This window comes from Trachinotus anak, unplaced genomic scaffold, assembly GCF_046630095.1.
Source record: "Trachinotus anak isolate AG129_WGS33_773 ecotype Australia unplaced genomic scaffold, CSIRO_AGI_Tana_v1 ptg000032l, whole genome shotgun sequence".
Classification (NCBI taxonomy): domain Eukaryota; kingdom Metazoa; phylum Chordata; class Actinopteri; order Carangiformes; family Carangidae; genus Trachinotus; species Trachinotus anak.
In genome coordinates this window covers 17,626,784-17,642,500 of record NW_027273883.1, presented here as the reverse complement: position 1 = coordinate 17,642,500, position 15,717 = coordinate 17,626,784, and the positions used below count along the sequence as shown (strand labels likewise).

At 38.8% G+C, this 15,717-nt stretch overlaps 1 protein-coding gene across 2 annotated transcripts in view; it reads right to left on the bottom strand.

Annotated features, from left to right (window-relative positions):
- cdkal1 (CDK5 regulatory subunit associated protein 1-like 1) overlaps positions 1–15,243 on the bottom strand; it is a 224,692-nt gene extending 209,449 nt beyond the window's left edge. The window contains exons 1-3 of one of the 2 annotated variants that reach the window (XM_071468175.1): positions 15,097–15,243; positions 13,241–13,404; positions 12,201–12,313 (exon numbers count right to left, since the gene is read on the bottom strand). In XM_071468175.1, coding sequence (XP_071324276.1) covers positions 12,201–12,313; positions 13,241–13,398 — 271 coding nt within the window. In that variant the 5' untranslated portion in view covers positions 13,399–13,404; positions 15,097–15,243. Of the gene's footprint in view, positions 1–12,200; positions 12,314–13,240; positions 13,405–14,685; positions 14,835–15,096 lie in introns of those variants that run through there. The other variant, XM_071468177.1, reaches the window with a different exon arrangement.
- Between the last annotated feature and the right edge of the window lie 474 nt (positions 15,244–15,717).

Here is a 15,717-nt window from a genome sequence, read left to right as displayed (position 1 = left end):
TTTCATTTTCCAATGTATACAGTTCAAGGAAAGACAAAATAAATATTCACATTATTTCATTTATAAACTCAGGATATTGAAGCTTGACTGATATGTGACCAAGAAGCAGTTCGGAAATATAGGCTTGTCATAACAGTGATGGTCAACCATTGATCAACTATCAACCACAGTTTCATGACGACAAGAGTACACACACATTGAAACCACAACTGTAAAATAACTTAAACCCGACAAAAGGCTGCACGAACATTCACACACACACAAACACAGCAGGGGCCTTCTGAGGACAGATTTATTGACTTCATCCTTAGAAACCAAACACGGATACACACACACACTCTCGCACACAGTAATCATCAGATCAGATCAGATATCAAAAGGCAGTGTCTGTCTGGAAGATTAGAAGAGCCATCTGTCTGCCATGTGGAAAGCCTTGGATTATCAATAAACTTCACACACTTCTTTATGTACATGTATCCGTGTGCTTGTGTGTTTGATCCAACCATTGAGTATGGAATGTAAATGAGAGAGACAAAAACAGAAAGAAGAATAAATAACTAACACTAACAATGCAAATAAACATTTCTCCTTTTGGTTGAACTTATTAGTTTATTTTAATGTCTTTTAGCTCATGTTTTATACATTCTGTCTAAGCAGAAACATGCAAACCACTACCAAACACACAATGCTAGGACTTAGTATTGTAATTCCTTACTTATTCAATAATGTCCAAATACTGAAACAAACACACTGACACATTTCAGGGACCGAACACTTCCGAAATGACCAGGAAATGACTTGTGGCCACACTTAATGCTTATTCAATACAGAGCTATTGATCTCTTTCCTGGCTAAACATTACCTGTATTCACTCTGTAAATTTTCCCCTGTATAGATCTATATAGCTCATACAACCACAGGCCAAAGCTAAATAAGAGTGCACAAGCATGAAAAAACTGAGTCAGCAAACACAAATGAATTAGAAGTGGTCTACTACACGAAAAGTGGACACACAGACAAACATACCATCAAACAAACTCTCTATCAAAAGCTCTAGTATTTGTCTACACCCTGCCTTGCCGAGTGCACATCAGATAAGCTATTAGGCCTATAACCCATGGATGACACACACACACAAACAATTACTTATATTTATTCACATTGTCTCTCTGGTCAAGCAAGGTCCTGCCAATGCTTCTAGGCAAGTCATCTGTTCTGCTCGGCAATCAAGGTTACTTTATCCGATGATGATTCAAAATAAACCCACTGCTCAAATCATCCACAGCTTTTAAATCCACTTTATCTAATATCTGTGCTCTCAGATGGAAATCTAGCACATAGTTGATTCATTTATATGTATGAAGGAGTGATCAGACAGAGACACATGTAGAATTAATTTATTACAAAGGACAGAAGTACACACACACACAACCGAGCACACTCACACACTGTAGTATTTAAATACTTGTGAGGACCTTTGAATTCTTTAACCTACTTAACTATTCTCTTAGTCGTTCATTCAAATTTCTGGCTGGTCCTCATAAAAGTCATAAAATCATACAGCACACAAACACTGATGCACACACACTCACTCACAGGTAGCCAGTGCTTTCATTTCAGCAGGTGGCCTCATATAAACATCCACACACAACGATACAGGTCACCCCTGCTTTCTACTCCAGCGGGTGGTCAGCAAGTAATGGCACTGATGGTTGAGCATTGGACACTCAGACAGAAAGCAGGGGTTGTCTTCCAAAAAAAACACAAAAGGGCCAAAGGGGGGAGAGAGTGAGAGAGAGAGAGAGAGAGAGAGAGAGAGAGAGAGAGAGAGAGAGAGAGAGAGAGAGAAGCCTCAAAGGGGGGGCTTTAAAAGTCTTTTACTACATGTCCTTGAATGCTTAACTCTCAATTTCTTCGCTTTTTATCCATGTCACCCACACACGTTCTCCACCCACACCAACAGCCCGGCATGCCACGTTAATTACTAATGTCTTTCAAGCTTTCATTTTGTCTTCATGAGGAAAATTAGTTGTGTTTTCCTTGTTGAGTCAAGATGACAAGGAAAACAAAGAGGAGAGGACAAATTAGAAGTGAGAAAGACTAAAAAGTCTCTTTCAGCTTGTAAAATAACAGACAAGCTAATTATTCAAAAACAGAGAAAGTGACAATGAGTTGTCAAATGTCAAAGAATATAGATCATTTTACTTTGGTCCTTTTAGCTCTACTGTCGAGCAGTCAGACATAATATTGCACTGTTTGTCCTCCAAGAGAACAAAGCTAAGTGATTCCCTGACATTGCTCCAATGAACAAATGAGGACATGTTCTGTAATTGTATAAAAACAATGACTTTTTGAAATTAGGACAGTTTAGACGGTCAAATTGTGTCAATAAAACTCTATTTGTCGTCTGGTGACCCTAATTAACACATAGTTTGTCCTCTCTTATATCCTTCATGGTAACCCTCAAAGCAACTTTATTGCTCTAGATTAAAGAACAGGTTGAGTAAGGGGTGATAAAGCAAGACTAGTTCAAAACCTAGTATATGGCTGGAATGCATATGGTCAATGTGTGAAATAGTTGAAAACTGTTGTGGGACCTGTAAACAACTGAGATTGTTTTGTTCCTTCCTATTCTCTGTTTTCACATTTAGAGTATTTTAATACAACTGAATTCACAATAAAGCCCTTCTCATTTACATGTTTTTTTACTGTTTCTTATGTCAGACAACAGAACAAGTATGAAATAGTGACTGAAACGTGGCCCATTAAGACTATGGCTTAACCAGCGGTCACTTCCAAGCTGCTGCTCAGCTGCTGCCAAAATCCTGATTTTATAATCAAGACGTCACTGACAAAATCACCAAACACATCAGTTAAAGACAAAGACTGTGCAGCGATTTCAGCTGTATTTACTGTAAAACGATCACTCAGAGAGAAAGTTAGAAGAGACAAAATATATTTTTTATTTTGGCTCTTACACAGAGCACAGCCTCTGTCTGGGATCCACAAAAGTTTTCAACTACTATATTTCCTCTAAAAGTGACCGGGGCCTTTATTTACCTAGACTACAGAAGGTAACAGGTCTTTATCTCTAATTCCCTCTGTTGTTGACATGTATAATTGGTCACAGCGTTATTTTAGTGTGAAGCATACTGCATTACAAACTGAATACAAACTGAGCACTTCCTGTAACTGCTTCAAATTAAAAGTCCTCTACTGTTTCAGAGGACAAAATGCTTAATTTATTAGCATTACTATTATTGCTGTGCTACAGTTAGCGTAATGTCTACTTTTCGGTTGCAAGTGTTTCTGCTGTTTACATGCTATTCAGATCTGCTAGTTTCTTTAGCTTAGCAGTTAGCGAAGGCTTCTCTCTTCCTCCCACTCTCCCTTATTCAGTGTGTGTTATGTATAGTTATTCCTCTGACTCCTTCAGTAATAATGATACATATGATGAAAGTTGTTTATTTGCAGTAATGGAGGCAAGGCCCAGTGAACTGGAGGTGCCACTCTGCTTCCCTGCAGCTTCGGAACAGCTACAAAACCAGAATGGCTGGGTAACTGCCTGTAACAAGAGGTGCAGCCCTACGTCCATGGTTGGTACCCACACACAGTCTGGTCACCCGGCATTCGACTGACCAATGGTGGAAATATGATCACTCAGTCAGTCAGTCAGGGACATCCGCCATTATAGGACTGGCTCTGCTGTTGCGCTCCCACCAACAAAAGATATATTACTTCACAGTTATGTGAGGCACCAGTTGACAGATTCTCCACCATGATGTCATATGTCTGACAAAAATAACAAGTGGATAAGACTGGTGAGATTCTATTTTTTTTTTTTCAACTAATCCCAGGAAAAGACCAAAATCAACAATGCATTAGTCTGTGTTTAGGCTTCTGTTCGGATACTCTGGATAGAATCAAAACGTTTTGTTGGTTCCTATTGAAAACACAATTCTGTACATGCCCAGCACACACCCACAAACAAAGATGTTTTTAATTATTGTGTCTCTACTTGAGCGGCCCGCCCAGGTAGATTTAAGACCCACCCAGGTAGATAAATCACTCGGTTTCCACCCAACACCTTACTTCCTATCTCTTCAAACTAACTAATTTTCACACAATACACCTGTCTGAGCAATGGAGTTGGGACTGGAGGTTTCTCTGTGTACATCCACCTTGCTAATGTCACATGTTACAGAAAAAAAGCCTGGGTTACACAAGAAATGTATTAACAAAGTCTCAACGTTTGTATTCGTATAGATATACATAAAGGAAAGAGTGGGTTGCATACACACAGCAAGGAGCTGCCCAACATATCAACAGGCATGTCGCATTGCCCACTCAGCAGTTCATTGAAACACTGGTGGTGGAATGCCATGTTAAATAGCACATGACGCAACTTGTTGAAAGAGAGGATTGACCCCTTCAATCTTCCATGCCGTGGAGTGTGTTGGTCTGAGACTTCAACTGTCCATCTCTAGGCCATTAGCTTTTATCTTTTACCATGAGGCCACCTCTGCTGCCATAAAAGCTCATTCCCCTGCTTTGATTTAAGCTTCAGCACTTCGGATGTAAGCAAAATCTGGCTTCACCCCTCATTCCCTTTCCAGACAAACCCCTATTGCCCTCGTTTCATAGTCCCTCACCTCCTCTATTCCCTCCACCCCTATACTCTTCCCTTAGCTCCTGCCTTATCCCATTATTCACATCCCCTCCATGATATTCCCATTATATCCCTTCAGGGTATTCCCAATCCCTGTGGAATGCAGGCAGTATTCCTGGGATAACAGGGGTTGGCTGGCTGGCTGGCTGGCTGACAGACTGGCTGGCTGGCTGGCTTCAGCAGGGAATAGGGAATAGGCATCCTTCCTCTAGAGGAAAGCAGCAAAGGAAACTCCGTTCCAGCTTCTCCATTAATTTATCTCTAACTTTCTTCATCAGAGGCATGAAAGTGCTTGTGAACAAATGAATGGACAGAGGGAAGACTTGCACAGTGATTGTTGTTTCCATTCTTCTTCCTCTCCAATCTTCCCTGCTTCTTTCTAGTTTGTGAAACAAGGATGAGATATAACCACCCTTTAGGGAATCAATTTGTTCATTTTTTTGTGATTTCTCAAAGTAACAAGGAGTGGTCTCTCTTTCAGTCAACTTTAATTCTCTTCCCCTGCTCCTAATTCTCACATATAAGAACTGCTATTAGCAATAAGAGAGATCATTCTATCCTTGAACAAATGATTTCCGTGGAAGAATAATCCCTGTTTCGCTCCCGCAGTCGCTTATTTTCACAAGCAGGCATCTGGTGATAGACATGTAGAGAACAGACACAGGTCATGTTGTGTTAACATTACCCCTGTAATTATTTGCTTATGCCTTAATTAATAATGTGGCTGTTGGTCTAAATAATGTGGCAAAATCATCAAGGATGACACCTAAAAATCCCTAAAACAGATATTGTGGTCTTCAATTCCCATGGCAATTTCTTGCTGCTATGGTTCTTCTCATCAGGTTAATCTGTGGTACTGTCAAAATTCCTTTCCTCAGAGTAATCGATGGATGAGATTGAGCAGTGATCCTCTCTTTCCTGAGGCTATCCCATTTTCCTTCTTCTTTTCTATCCATATTTCCCTCAAGGGAATTTTAAGGCAGAAATGGCTGAGGTCTAATCCCATGGCCTCTAAATGGTGGCTGGGTGCTGCCTACACATGGGTCACCTTGTAGGATCACCAAAATACACACACGCATGCACACACACATACACACGCACATGGCCTGGGATCACTCTAATCTTCTGGCCTCAAAATGGTTACACACGACTGCCTGGACTCATGGGTCTATTTGTTGGCCTTCAGACGAATTCAAGGGCTTGGAAACAGTGTGTGTGTGTGTGTGTGTGTGTGTGTGTGTGTGTGTGTGTGTGTTTCACAGAAATGTGAGACTAGTTGAACTATTCTGACAAGATATGCTAGGGCAGTAAAACTCAAATGTCATTAAGTAGTTTTTGTTGTTTTGCGTGATTGCAAAATCCCAATACAATGACAAAATTAACATTCAAATTTGTTTAAGCCTCATGTTGCCATACTAATATTTACAAATTTATATTTAAATGTTCACACACTAACAACTGGCACTTACTAAGCACTTTCAGTGCACTTTTTTACCTGATCTCCTTGCACTCATTGAATAGACATATTACTTAGTACTCACACAAGGTCTCCTACTGCACTGAAGCTTAAGTGATGTCATTCACTTGTACGTTGCTTTGGATAAAAGCATCTGCCAAATGAGTAAATGTAAAATATAAATCTAACAGCCTTTCTACGTGTCAAATGTCTGAGGGCATCATGCAAATGCAGTGATGAAAATTTCTTTAATTTCAGAACGGTATAGTTTTGTTGTATTTCTAGTTCCATCTAAATTCAGTTAAGTTCATTTTCAAGTTGTTCTTTTTCTCAAAACTGTGCCACTTGATTTATATCAATTTCCAAAGCTGCCAACTACCATCTCCTATTTGCTTAACCTCGTTCTGCAATGCAGAGATTTTCTCTTTCATTACGTCTCTCCTGTCATCTCTCGTTCCTCAAACTACTCCCCTAGCGTCTCTTTACCTCTCAGTGCCTTTCTCCACTCCATTATTTCTCCATCTATCCATCTCTCTACTGCCTGTTTCTGCAGATTTGCCAGAGTCTGCCTTATTTTCCCTGGCAGCATATCACCCTCTCTGTTCGCCTCCCTTTCTCCGACCACCGCTTTGGCTGATTTTGGCTTCAAGTGCATCTGTCTCTGTCGCCTGCACCTTTCATCCCAGCATCCTCCTCCCTTCCCTACTGACTCTTCTTCTTGTCTTTCCTTACACTGCTTTTCCCTTTACTCTTTTTCACCCCTTTCCCTCTCTCAATCAGGAAAGTGGGGCTGTCTGAAACACATACACACAGTTTCGAGACAGTGGAGAGACAGAGCGAGCACACAAGTCTTTCTAACACGCATATGTACACTAGGCGATATGTCTAATCTTGCAGAATGACGGCTGTCAAAACTGAACTGTCTCTCACACACTTTCTCTGTACAATATCAATTCCCACCACGTCTGCGACCGTGTGAGAAGAGCAAATGTGTGTGTGAGCTGGCTGTGTGCACTAACGTGTGTGAGTGTGTCTGTGTGTGTGAGAGAGGTGGAGTCACACAGAACATTGTAAGTTTTCATTGGCTATAATATTGCGGCGTGTAATGTTGCGTAGCACACCGTCTACCAATCAGAGGATCCTCACACACTCCATTTTATGAATGAGACAGCATGTATGCGAGATACACACACACTCTGAGTGAGAATACTCTACAGTGATGTAATACAATCACACAGAGCAGCAGAAGTGCTTGAAATACGCAGTATGAGCCTAAATTTCCAATTTCCTAGTTTCAGAAATATCCTCTTTAATTTGTATAACAGGAAAAGGTAAGGATTCTTAGACTGCAAGTGTCACACTTTATGCCAGTAAAATGTCATTATACCTATATTAAATTTACAAATATGCCATGGGTTTTTTTCCCCCCCATCAACTGCCATGTAACACAAATGCAGCATTAAGTCACTCAGTTTAAATAGACAAAAAAACTCATTTAATGGTAAAATCACATTGTAAAACCTATTAATCCATTTAGCTTTCTTTTAGCATTTCATATCAAAATAATTTCACAGCAATTCATTCCCTAAAGGGCACAGTCAAATTACACTGTATGTGACACCGCCAGCATTTTCTATCCACAGCAACACCTATAATATCTGCTGATCAATTAAGTCCTCATATCATTTTATCAAAACAGCTCACACCCTCTCTCTGAAACCCATATCCTCCAACCGTCTGTGTCCAAACCAGGAACTGAGAACACCTCATTTGGCTGACACTGTGTACAAGGGAGTAACTCTGCCTAACCGGTATGTAAAATCATAACTGAATTGCTGTTTGCAACTGGCTGGCAGAGAAGAGATTGGGAGGGGAGGAGAGCAGCCAAAAACAATCAAAATATCCTGGTGTGACTTTCCATGAAGGGTGTGTGTGTGTGTGTATGCGCATACACACCTTTCTATGAAGTCACTATTTGGCACATTGCTCTGCTGCTCAAATGTAGTTCATTTGAATCAGTGCATTATCATAGGTAAACAGTGCCCTCTTTGGTTGTACACAGGAACAGCAACTCAGGACAAGCCAGGCTGAGCCAGTACAGGCAGTAAGACAAGTGTTGAGACAATGAAAGAGGAAAAGAGAAATGACACAGGTTGTTGTTTCACTGAGGTAAAACAGGACAAGGCAAACACTGTGAGACTTCTCTTCAGATTGTTCAGAATGACTAAATATTTCATATGTCATATTTTACATATTGGACTGAATAAATGAACTGGCTGCTTGTTTATCTCCACAACTGGCCAGCAAGAAGATATATATGAATGAAACATGGGAAACAAAAGCAACACAATTAGTTAAAACATTTGATGAAAAAATGAACAATAAATAAATACCTGTGTATTATACATTTAAAAAATACTGCATGCACATGCCAAGATACTCTCCAGCTGAAAAATAAGGAGTGGCCTCTCTCATCCAAACAAAGTCACCAGTGTCTATAACCTACATCCGCCCTATATTCAGCCTTAATCAACAAGGCTCTTGTTATGTAAATGTGGGATTGAAAGTTACAACTTTTAAAACTATGAATGAGAATACAAAGTGTGCTTTTCAAAAGAATGACCTCATCCTGATACTGCAGAGACGCTCTCTTTCAACAAAAAGGCTCCCCCCATGAGCCAAGGCTGCCACCTAGAGGCCAACGTAAGGACTGCTACTACGTCTCACACCAGGTGATGTCATAGTTTAAGAAAGAAAGAGAGAGTTAGTGAAGGGGGTGAAAGAGGGACACAGAAGGACGGGGGTGTGAAAGAAAGAAAACAGGGAAGAAGGCACAGAGAGAGAGAGAGAGAGAGAGGAGGTGATGTCATGTTTTCAGAGCAGACCGTCAGGCAGTGGAAGCTCTGTCTTTGTCCAAACTCTCTACTGTGTGGAAGGACACTGCGGATCTGAACGACAGACACTATAGAGGTATCAGTCTGATATTCATATGATATCATCATTTTCAACTGTTTTTTAGAGGAGGACATAACAGTCTGACACACCAATGCTAAAGTTGAACGTACTCAAAGTCCTCATGTTCAATCCGGCCAAAGTCTAGACACCACATCCTTGAGGAACCTATTTCAGTCTTTGTCATTCCAGACTATTCCACTCTCTTCACTGCAGTCGCAACAATTTCATGCCATTCCAGACAATTGCATTGCATTCCTTGCTATACCATTCAAAACAATCACCACCTTCTCTGAGTGTAATCTCCCCTGATTCTGGCCATGACAGGCAATTTCTCCTTCCAGCAATCTCACAGTGAAAAACAATGACAAAAGACTCTCACAACCAAAAATGGAGAAAGGATAAAAGAGCAAGGAAAAAAAAATGCAGGAAGAAAGAGACAGAAAAAGCGAACAAGGGGAGAAGACACAGATAAAAAGCAGAGGAGAATGAGACAGAAACTAAGATAATCCCTTAGCTTTAGCAGTTAGACACTGACCTTTTAAGTACTTTGTTGAGAGGGGACTGAGGGAGAAGAAGAGATGACAAGGATGAAGGCATCAGAGGGACAGAGAGCTTTCTGAAGCTTCATCAGATCAAGACATTTTGGGGCAAAAATCATATTAAATGAAGTGGTAAATAACAGAGAACCACACTTTTGCTAAGATGGTACCTGTACAACATATACAAAAACACACAGACTACATATAACCTGTGTGATTGTGAAGGCAATTCACATAGCTATTACTTTAACCTTTGTCAGCAGTGGTCACGTTGTTGTAACTGTGCTACACTTACAAACTGAATAAAACCAGGTGTGAATAAAGTGACACAGATGCACACAGATACATACACTGATGGTTATGGCACTGCAGCAACCTAATCTAATCAGAAAAGAAACCAATCCCAGTGTCAATAAGTACAGAGGCACACACCAAGCTGACAAATACCAATGTTCCAACAAAACATAACACAATCAAACCCTCTTGTAAATTAATGTTCTCATGCAAATTATAAGCAAAGGCAAACTGAAAGCCATTAAAACCACACAAAACAACTGTGACCCAATTTTCTTTTGACCCGTCTAAGTATCGACATTACCTGTTATTATGTTTTAGTGTCTTTCTAACAGGTATAAAGACATCAGGTAATGTGCTGAAGGATGATAGCTATCAAAGATTTGACATTAATTAATTAATTTTCTTTTGGTATTATATAAGTTTGAATTCATAAGATGAATGATGGGAGGAGTTTATGACTGCAGATATTCATATTACTTACTTAGGTGTACTTCTACTGAGCTGAAATCTCATGAAGTTAAACAGCGGGTGTAATATTTTTTGAACACTTTCTGGAACCAGGACTCTTCATTGCATGGCTCTACTTTAAGAAGAGGGGGATGAGACAGAAACAAACCTATTACAAAAATTCAAAAACCATAACAGCAAGTTTTAACCTGTTTTTTATATTACACCATCTTGAATGTGTCTGTATTTGCTGAGGACCTTAAGACAACCAGAGAAGTGGGAACAAAAAACAACTCCATCACCCTAAACAACAGGTTTTCACCACACTCCCTTCCTGAAAGACAATGCCACTATTCCACTAAAGCACAGAGTCAAAATACATATACGGCAACACAATTAGCACACTAAATGTCAAGACTTAGCAGATGCTATAACACAGGATATGCTACTGAGTCAAGAGGGTGAGAGACAACAAAGTGAAAAGAGAGTGTGAGAGAGGGAGACATGTTATTTCAGAGGGGAACTCAAGGGACAGAGAAAACTGTGAAAACAAAGAAAGGTGGAAAAGATAAAGAGATCAAGGCTCTAAACTATCAGATAAGAGGGAAAGCCGTTGGCCTATGTTTATGAGTAAATTGTGCCGTTTGTGTTTGTGTGTGTGTGTGTGTGTGTGTGTGTGTGTGTGTGTGTGTGTGTGTGTGTGTGTGTGTGTGTGTGTGTGTGTGTGCGCGCATGTGTGTGTATGTGCATTTTTGAAATGTGTGATTAATGTCCTTCTTTGACTGTGAGACCCCACAGTGAGAGAAATGCCTTAGGAGGTATATAAACTCTTTTCCTTCACATCTGAAAAATTTGTAATCTGACATGTCAGCACTGATGTATTACAACCCAAGGAGGCAATATAATATTTTAACTATATAACTACTACTTCTACTGCTGCTGCTATTACTGTTACTTATAACAACAATAAACACATAGGAGAATGCAATATCTTAAAAGTAGTTGTATCTTCAATTAAAAACATGCTACATTTCTTAAGAAGTAAGCTTTGACTGATATGACTTAAAAGAGCAGATTTCCTCCCTTTTGATATTTACAAAAAAGCAGTGTTCACCTAATCTAACAGTATGGCAAACTGTGTTTGGCTGACATTACCAGTGACTGCACAGATTAAAAAAAAAACTTAACCAACCATTTGGGCAGATAAAAAGCCAAGTGACACTCTATTTAAAATGTTGAGAAAATAAGAAGCCATGCGGGTCACAGTGCTCTGTTTTCTAACTAAAAAATGCCCCACTGTATTAGTGTGCCTCTTCTCAACTGCCACCATGTCACCAATCCACTCCCCAATTAAGTTCTGGAAAAGACACCAGGTTAGGTTGGTTCTCAGGGGACGTCTTGGACCTAAGTTAAGCCTCATTTGAAGACTTTCCTCTCAGAGGGACAAATTCCACTTGTTACTTAAAAATGGGCAGACTCCAAACATGTTCCAAATCCTCATATAAATGATTTTTTAACCAAATATTGCTTTGTTGAGTCTGCTGAAATTGGTACACAACCTGAAAGCTCAATTCAGGGCACAATGGAGTCCACCATTGGAATATTACACAAGGTACAGCTGACTTACAAAGCAAGAGTGCCCCCTTGTGTTTACAAAACATAATGAAATCAGCTGTATAAATTCCTAAGATAAAAATATGACACCTTGTATAATAAAAGTTTAGGGAAAAATAATCGCATTAACTTTGTTTTATTACCTTATTAACAATTTTTATTATTTTACTGACTTCCAGTTGATTGACTTAATACAAACCACCACAATTAAACAAACTCTTACCAGTCATCTTGTATCCACTGGCAGCTAGCTGTCCAGCCATGTACTCTCCATCTGAGCTGTTATGACTGCAGCCCCACGTTTTCATCCAGATCTTTTGGGTGCCTGGGATCAAACTAAAAATCAACAACAATGAATTAATTATTAATTATTACATTTCAGAGTTTGCCATAAAACCTAATGTCAACAGATAAGGACTTGTGAACTTTCACTTCTGTTCATTCCCCAAGTGTGGTGGGACATAGACTATAAGGTTAGACTATTGAGGTGTGGAAGCAAAGCAGACAAATCACAAGACTTTGACAGTAGATTGCAGGGTTGTCTTCCCTGCAATATTACTTTAACATTCGTCCTTTTGTCCTGTCTGACATTATTCATGACATATGATATCCAGTGGCAATCTAAACTAATATGCTAACAGTATATATCAGTAAATTGTTTCTCCATTAGGTCTTTGTGTTACCAAATAAGTTAAATATATGCAAGGTGCAGTAAAGTGCTGCATGACTTGCTGGCTGTCACTGGAATGTTGTTTTCCCCAAGAGATCCATGTATGATGCAGGATGACAGTCAACATGACTTGAGTTATCAGACAGTCCATACAGCCTCATGTTTACACATATTGTTTCATTTCTAACAAGTCTGCATGAACATGAAATGGAGCAGAACTAAAAGGTAACAATATATAAATTTTTTCCTTGCTCTGGCCAAGTGAGCCAAAATTCAGGTGTAAAAGTAAAGTTCTTGTTATTGTTATACACATAGCACAATTGCAAAAAAGCAGTTCTATAATGTTTTACTTTGAGACTTCAGTGACTGAACTGAAACAACAACAAAATTTAAGTGATCACATCTTCAACTTTACCATCTAATTTTCATCTGCGTTCTATTTTTTTCATATTGTATTCTAAGTAAATAAAGAAATGGTGAAATATTACAGTCAACATATTCACCATGTGTATCACAATCCATTTGATTAACTGAAAATCTTTAACTTAAGACAGGCTGGTGCAAAATCTGCAATTATGTGGACTCTGACCTACCTGTCAGCTTGGAGCTCCTCATTGCTCAAAAGTTCTTTCTTCTTTCTGGATCTTGGTATGATACTTTTTCTAGCAGACTGTCTCTCGTGAGGAGTGGGGTCACTAGAGGACACCATGTCCTCAATGTCCTCAATCAAAGAGTCACAGGTGGACGGCATGATGGTCTGAAATCAGACAGAACTTTGGTCATCACTGAATTACTCTGTCTCATACAGTTGAGACCTGTGAGTAGTCGAGACCATGCTTACCAAAAATGGATGTCAAGATTTATTCTTGACAACCAGATAGTTTTTTCCCTGTTATTTCATAAAGCATGGTAATGTAATAAAACAAAATATTTAATACCAAAGGCAATAATAATTAAGTGCAAGAAAACTGTTTATCTTCGGCAGTAAACTAAAATAGCATGACAGAGTTATTGAATTTCTGAAGGTGAGCAATGTTAAAAAAGCTTGGCTAACAACATAAAATCAAATTACACAATATTGCAAGAAAAACTAATAATACATGAGTAAAACTTCTTATAAATATACGTCAGACTAACTAGGATCAGTATTAGATGAAAAAATATTATGCAAAATAAGGGTGGGATATACAGTAGGTCTGCAACCAACAATTATTAATTCACCTGGCCATTATTATCTTGTTTATTTGGACATTCGGTATTTACAAAATAATCACCACAGTTTTCTGAAGACCTAGGTAATGTCATCAGATGCTTTTTTTTTTTTGTTCAACCAACAGTTCAAAACCCAAAGATATTATGTTAACTATAACTAACCTAAAAAAAAAAAAAAAAAAAAAAAGGTCGAAAAATTACTGAAATTGTTAAATCCATTATCAAAACTGCTGCAGATCTTTTGGTCTATCAACTAATCAATTAAACACTGCAGCTCTATATTACAATATAGTGCACACTATAGAATAACTGAAATGTGCAACTGGTGTGTGTATATGTATTCTTATCAAAAAGGGAATCACTAGAGATACATATCTTTTCTCTATGTTCGAAGTGTGCTGAATCCTCACCATTCATGACATTACATTTTTTTTAAATCCTACCAAAACTGTACAGAATTCATTATCTTGATTATCAAGAGATCATCATGCTGATTAGAGAAAAGCACATTTCTTCTTACACACCCGTATCGATTAGGGTAAGCCATATACAGAAAAAGCTTTTTTTAGCCCGTCAGGTTATCAGGCCACATGTATGTGGCAGTAAATATTTGATTAGTGGATGCCAGAGATATCCTTCACTAGGTCAAACATCCGTCTGAGACGTTTATATGCATTCAATTTCTTTGCTAGGCTTAAGTTAACATAATGACGACAAAGCCACTGAAAATCATAGCTACTTAAAGTTTGTCGTGTAAACGTTTGAAGAAATGAAATGATTTTCTAACTAACAAACTAACTAACATCCAAAAAAAACACATCCTTACATCTTAGCAGCTGCTGTTGACATTGGCTACATATAAAGCTAACAACATTAACATATGTAACACCTGAGTTAACTGTATTTCTTAACTGTTTATTAGACAGACGTTAACTATCCATGCTCAAGTTATATTAACACACTCAGCTGGTGTTGTCATTACTTTCACCCGATTTTCACCTAAAAAATCTATCTGCAAACACACGCTAGGTGACTTACACCCGCTAACGTTGACTGATTAAAAAGTGCCAACACCTGAAACTGTTTAAACGGACAGATATCGATCAACCTAGAGTCTAATTTTCCTGCTAACATGGCCAAACTAACTGTTAGCTCGGCTAGCCTCGTTAGCATCCCACGACCCACGTGCACCTTATTCAGGACAGGCAGACCCTCAGGTAAAGCAGAAGCCCCTCACCTCGGTCGCAGTGTGGTTACACGTTTAGATAAAGATGAGTTCCAAGGATAGTTACTTTTAAAAATGGGGGGAAAAAATATTTTTTACAGCATCAAAACACAGTTGTCAAAACTCAGACCGCCATACTTGTGCGTAGATACGGCGAGTAAAGAGGGACAAACTAGCCACGTGTGAGTGTTTTGTACATGCAGGGGGTGATTGATGGGACAGTTTTGGGCCTTATTATTTGTGGCATATTACTAAACTGAGCATGTTATTAAGCGATATACGGTTAAGTCAAAATATGGGCTTTATTTTTTTTGAAGTCGCTGATTTTTATAAACTCAGCAGTACAGCCAACTAATATGTTCTCCGGTGATTTTTCAGTTTGTACTCAGCACTACAATGCAAGGTACCATAACCCCTTAAAAGAAGTCATAAACAAGACATCAATTTCTTTATTTATATTGTCTTTATTCAAATTTTCAATTACAAACGCCCAAAGTACAAAACAAATCCATTTGCCCACCCCCCCACCCACCAAACAAATACAACTCAAATTCCTCATTTAACAGATGTTAAAGAAACAGTATATATCAGAGTAACGCACATCAAAACATCAAATTAGTTTACCTTTAACAT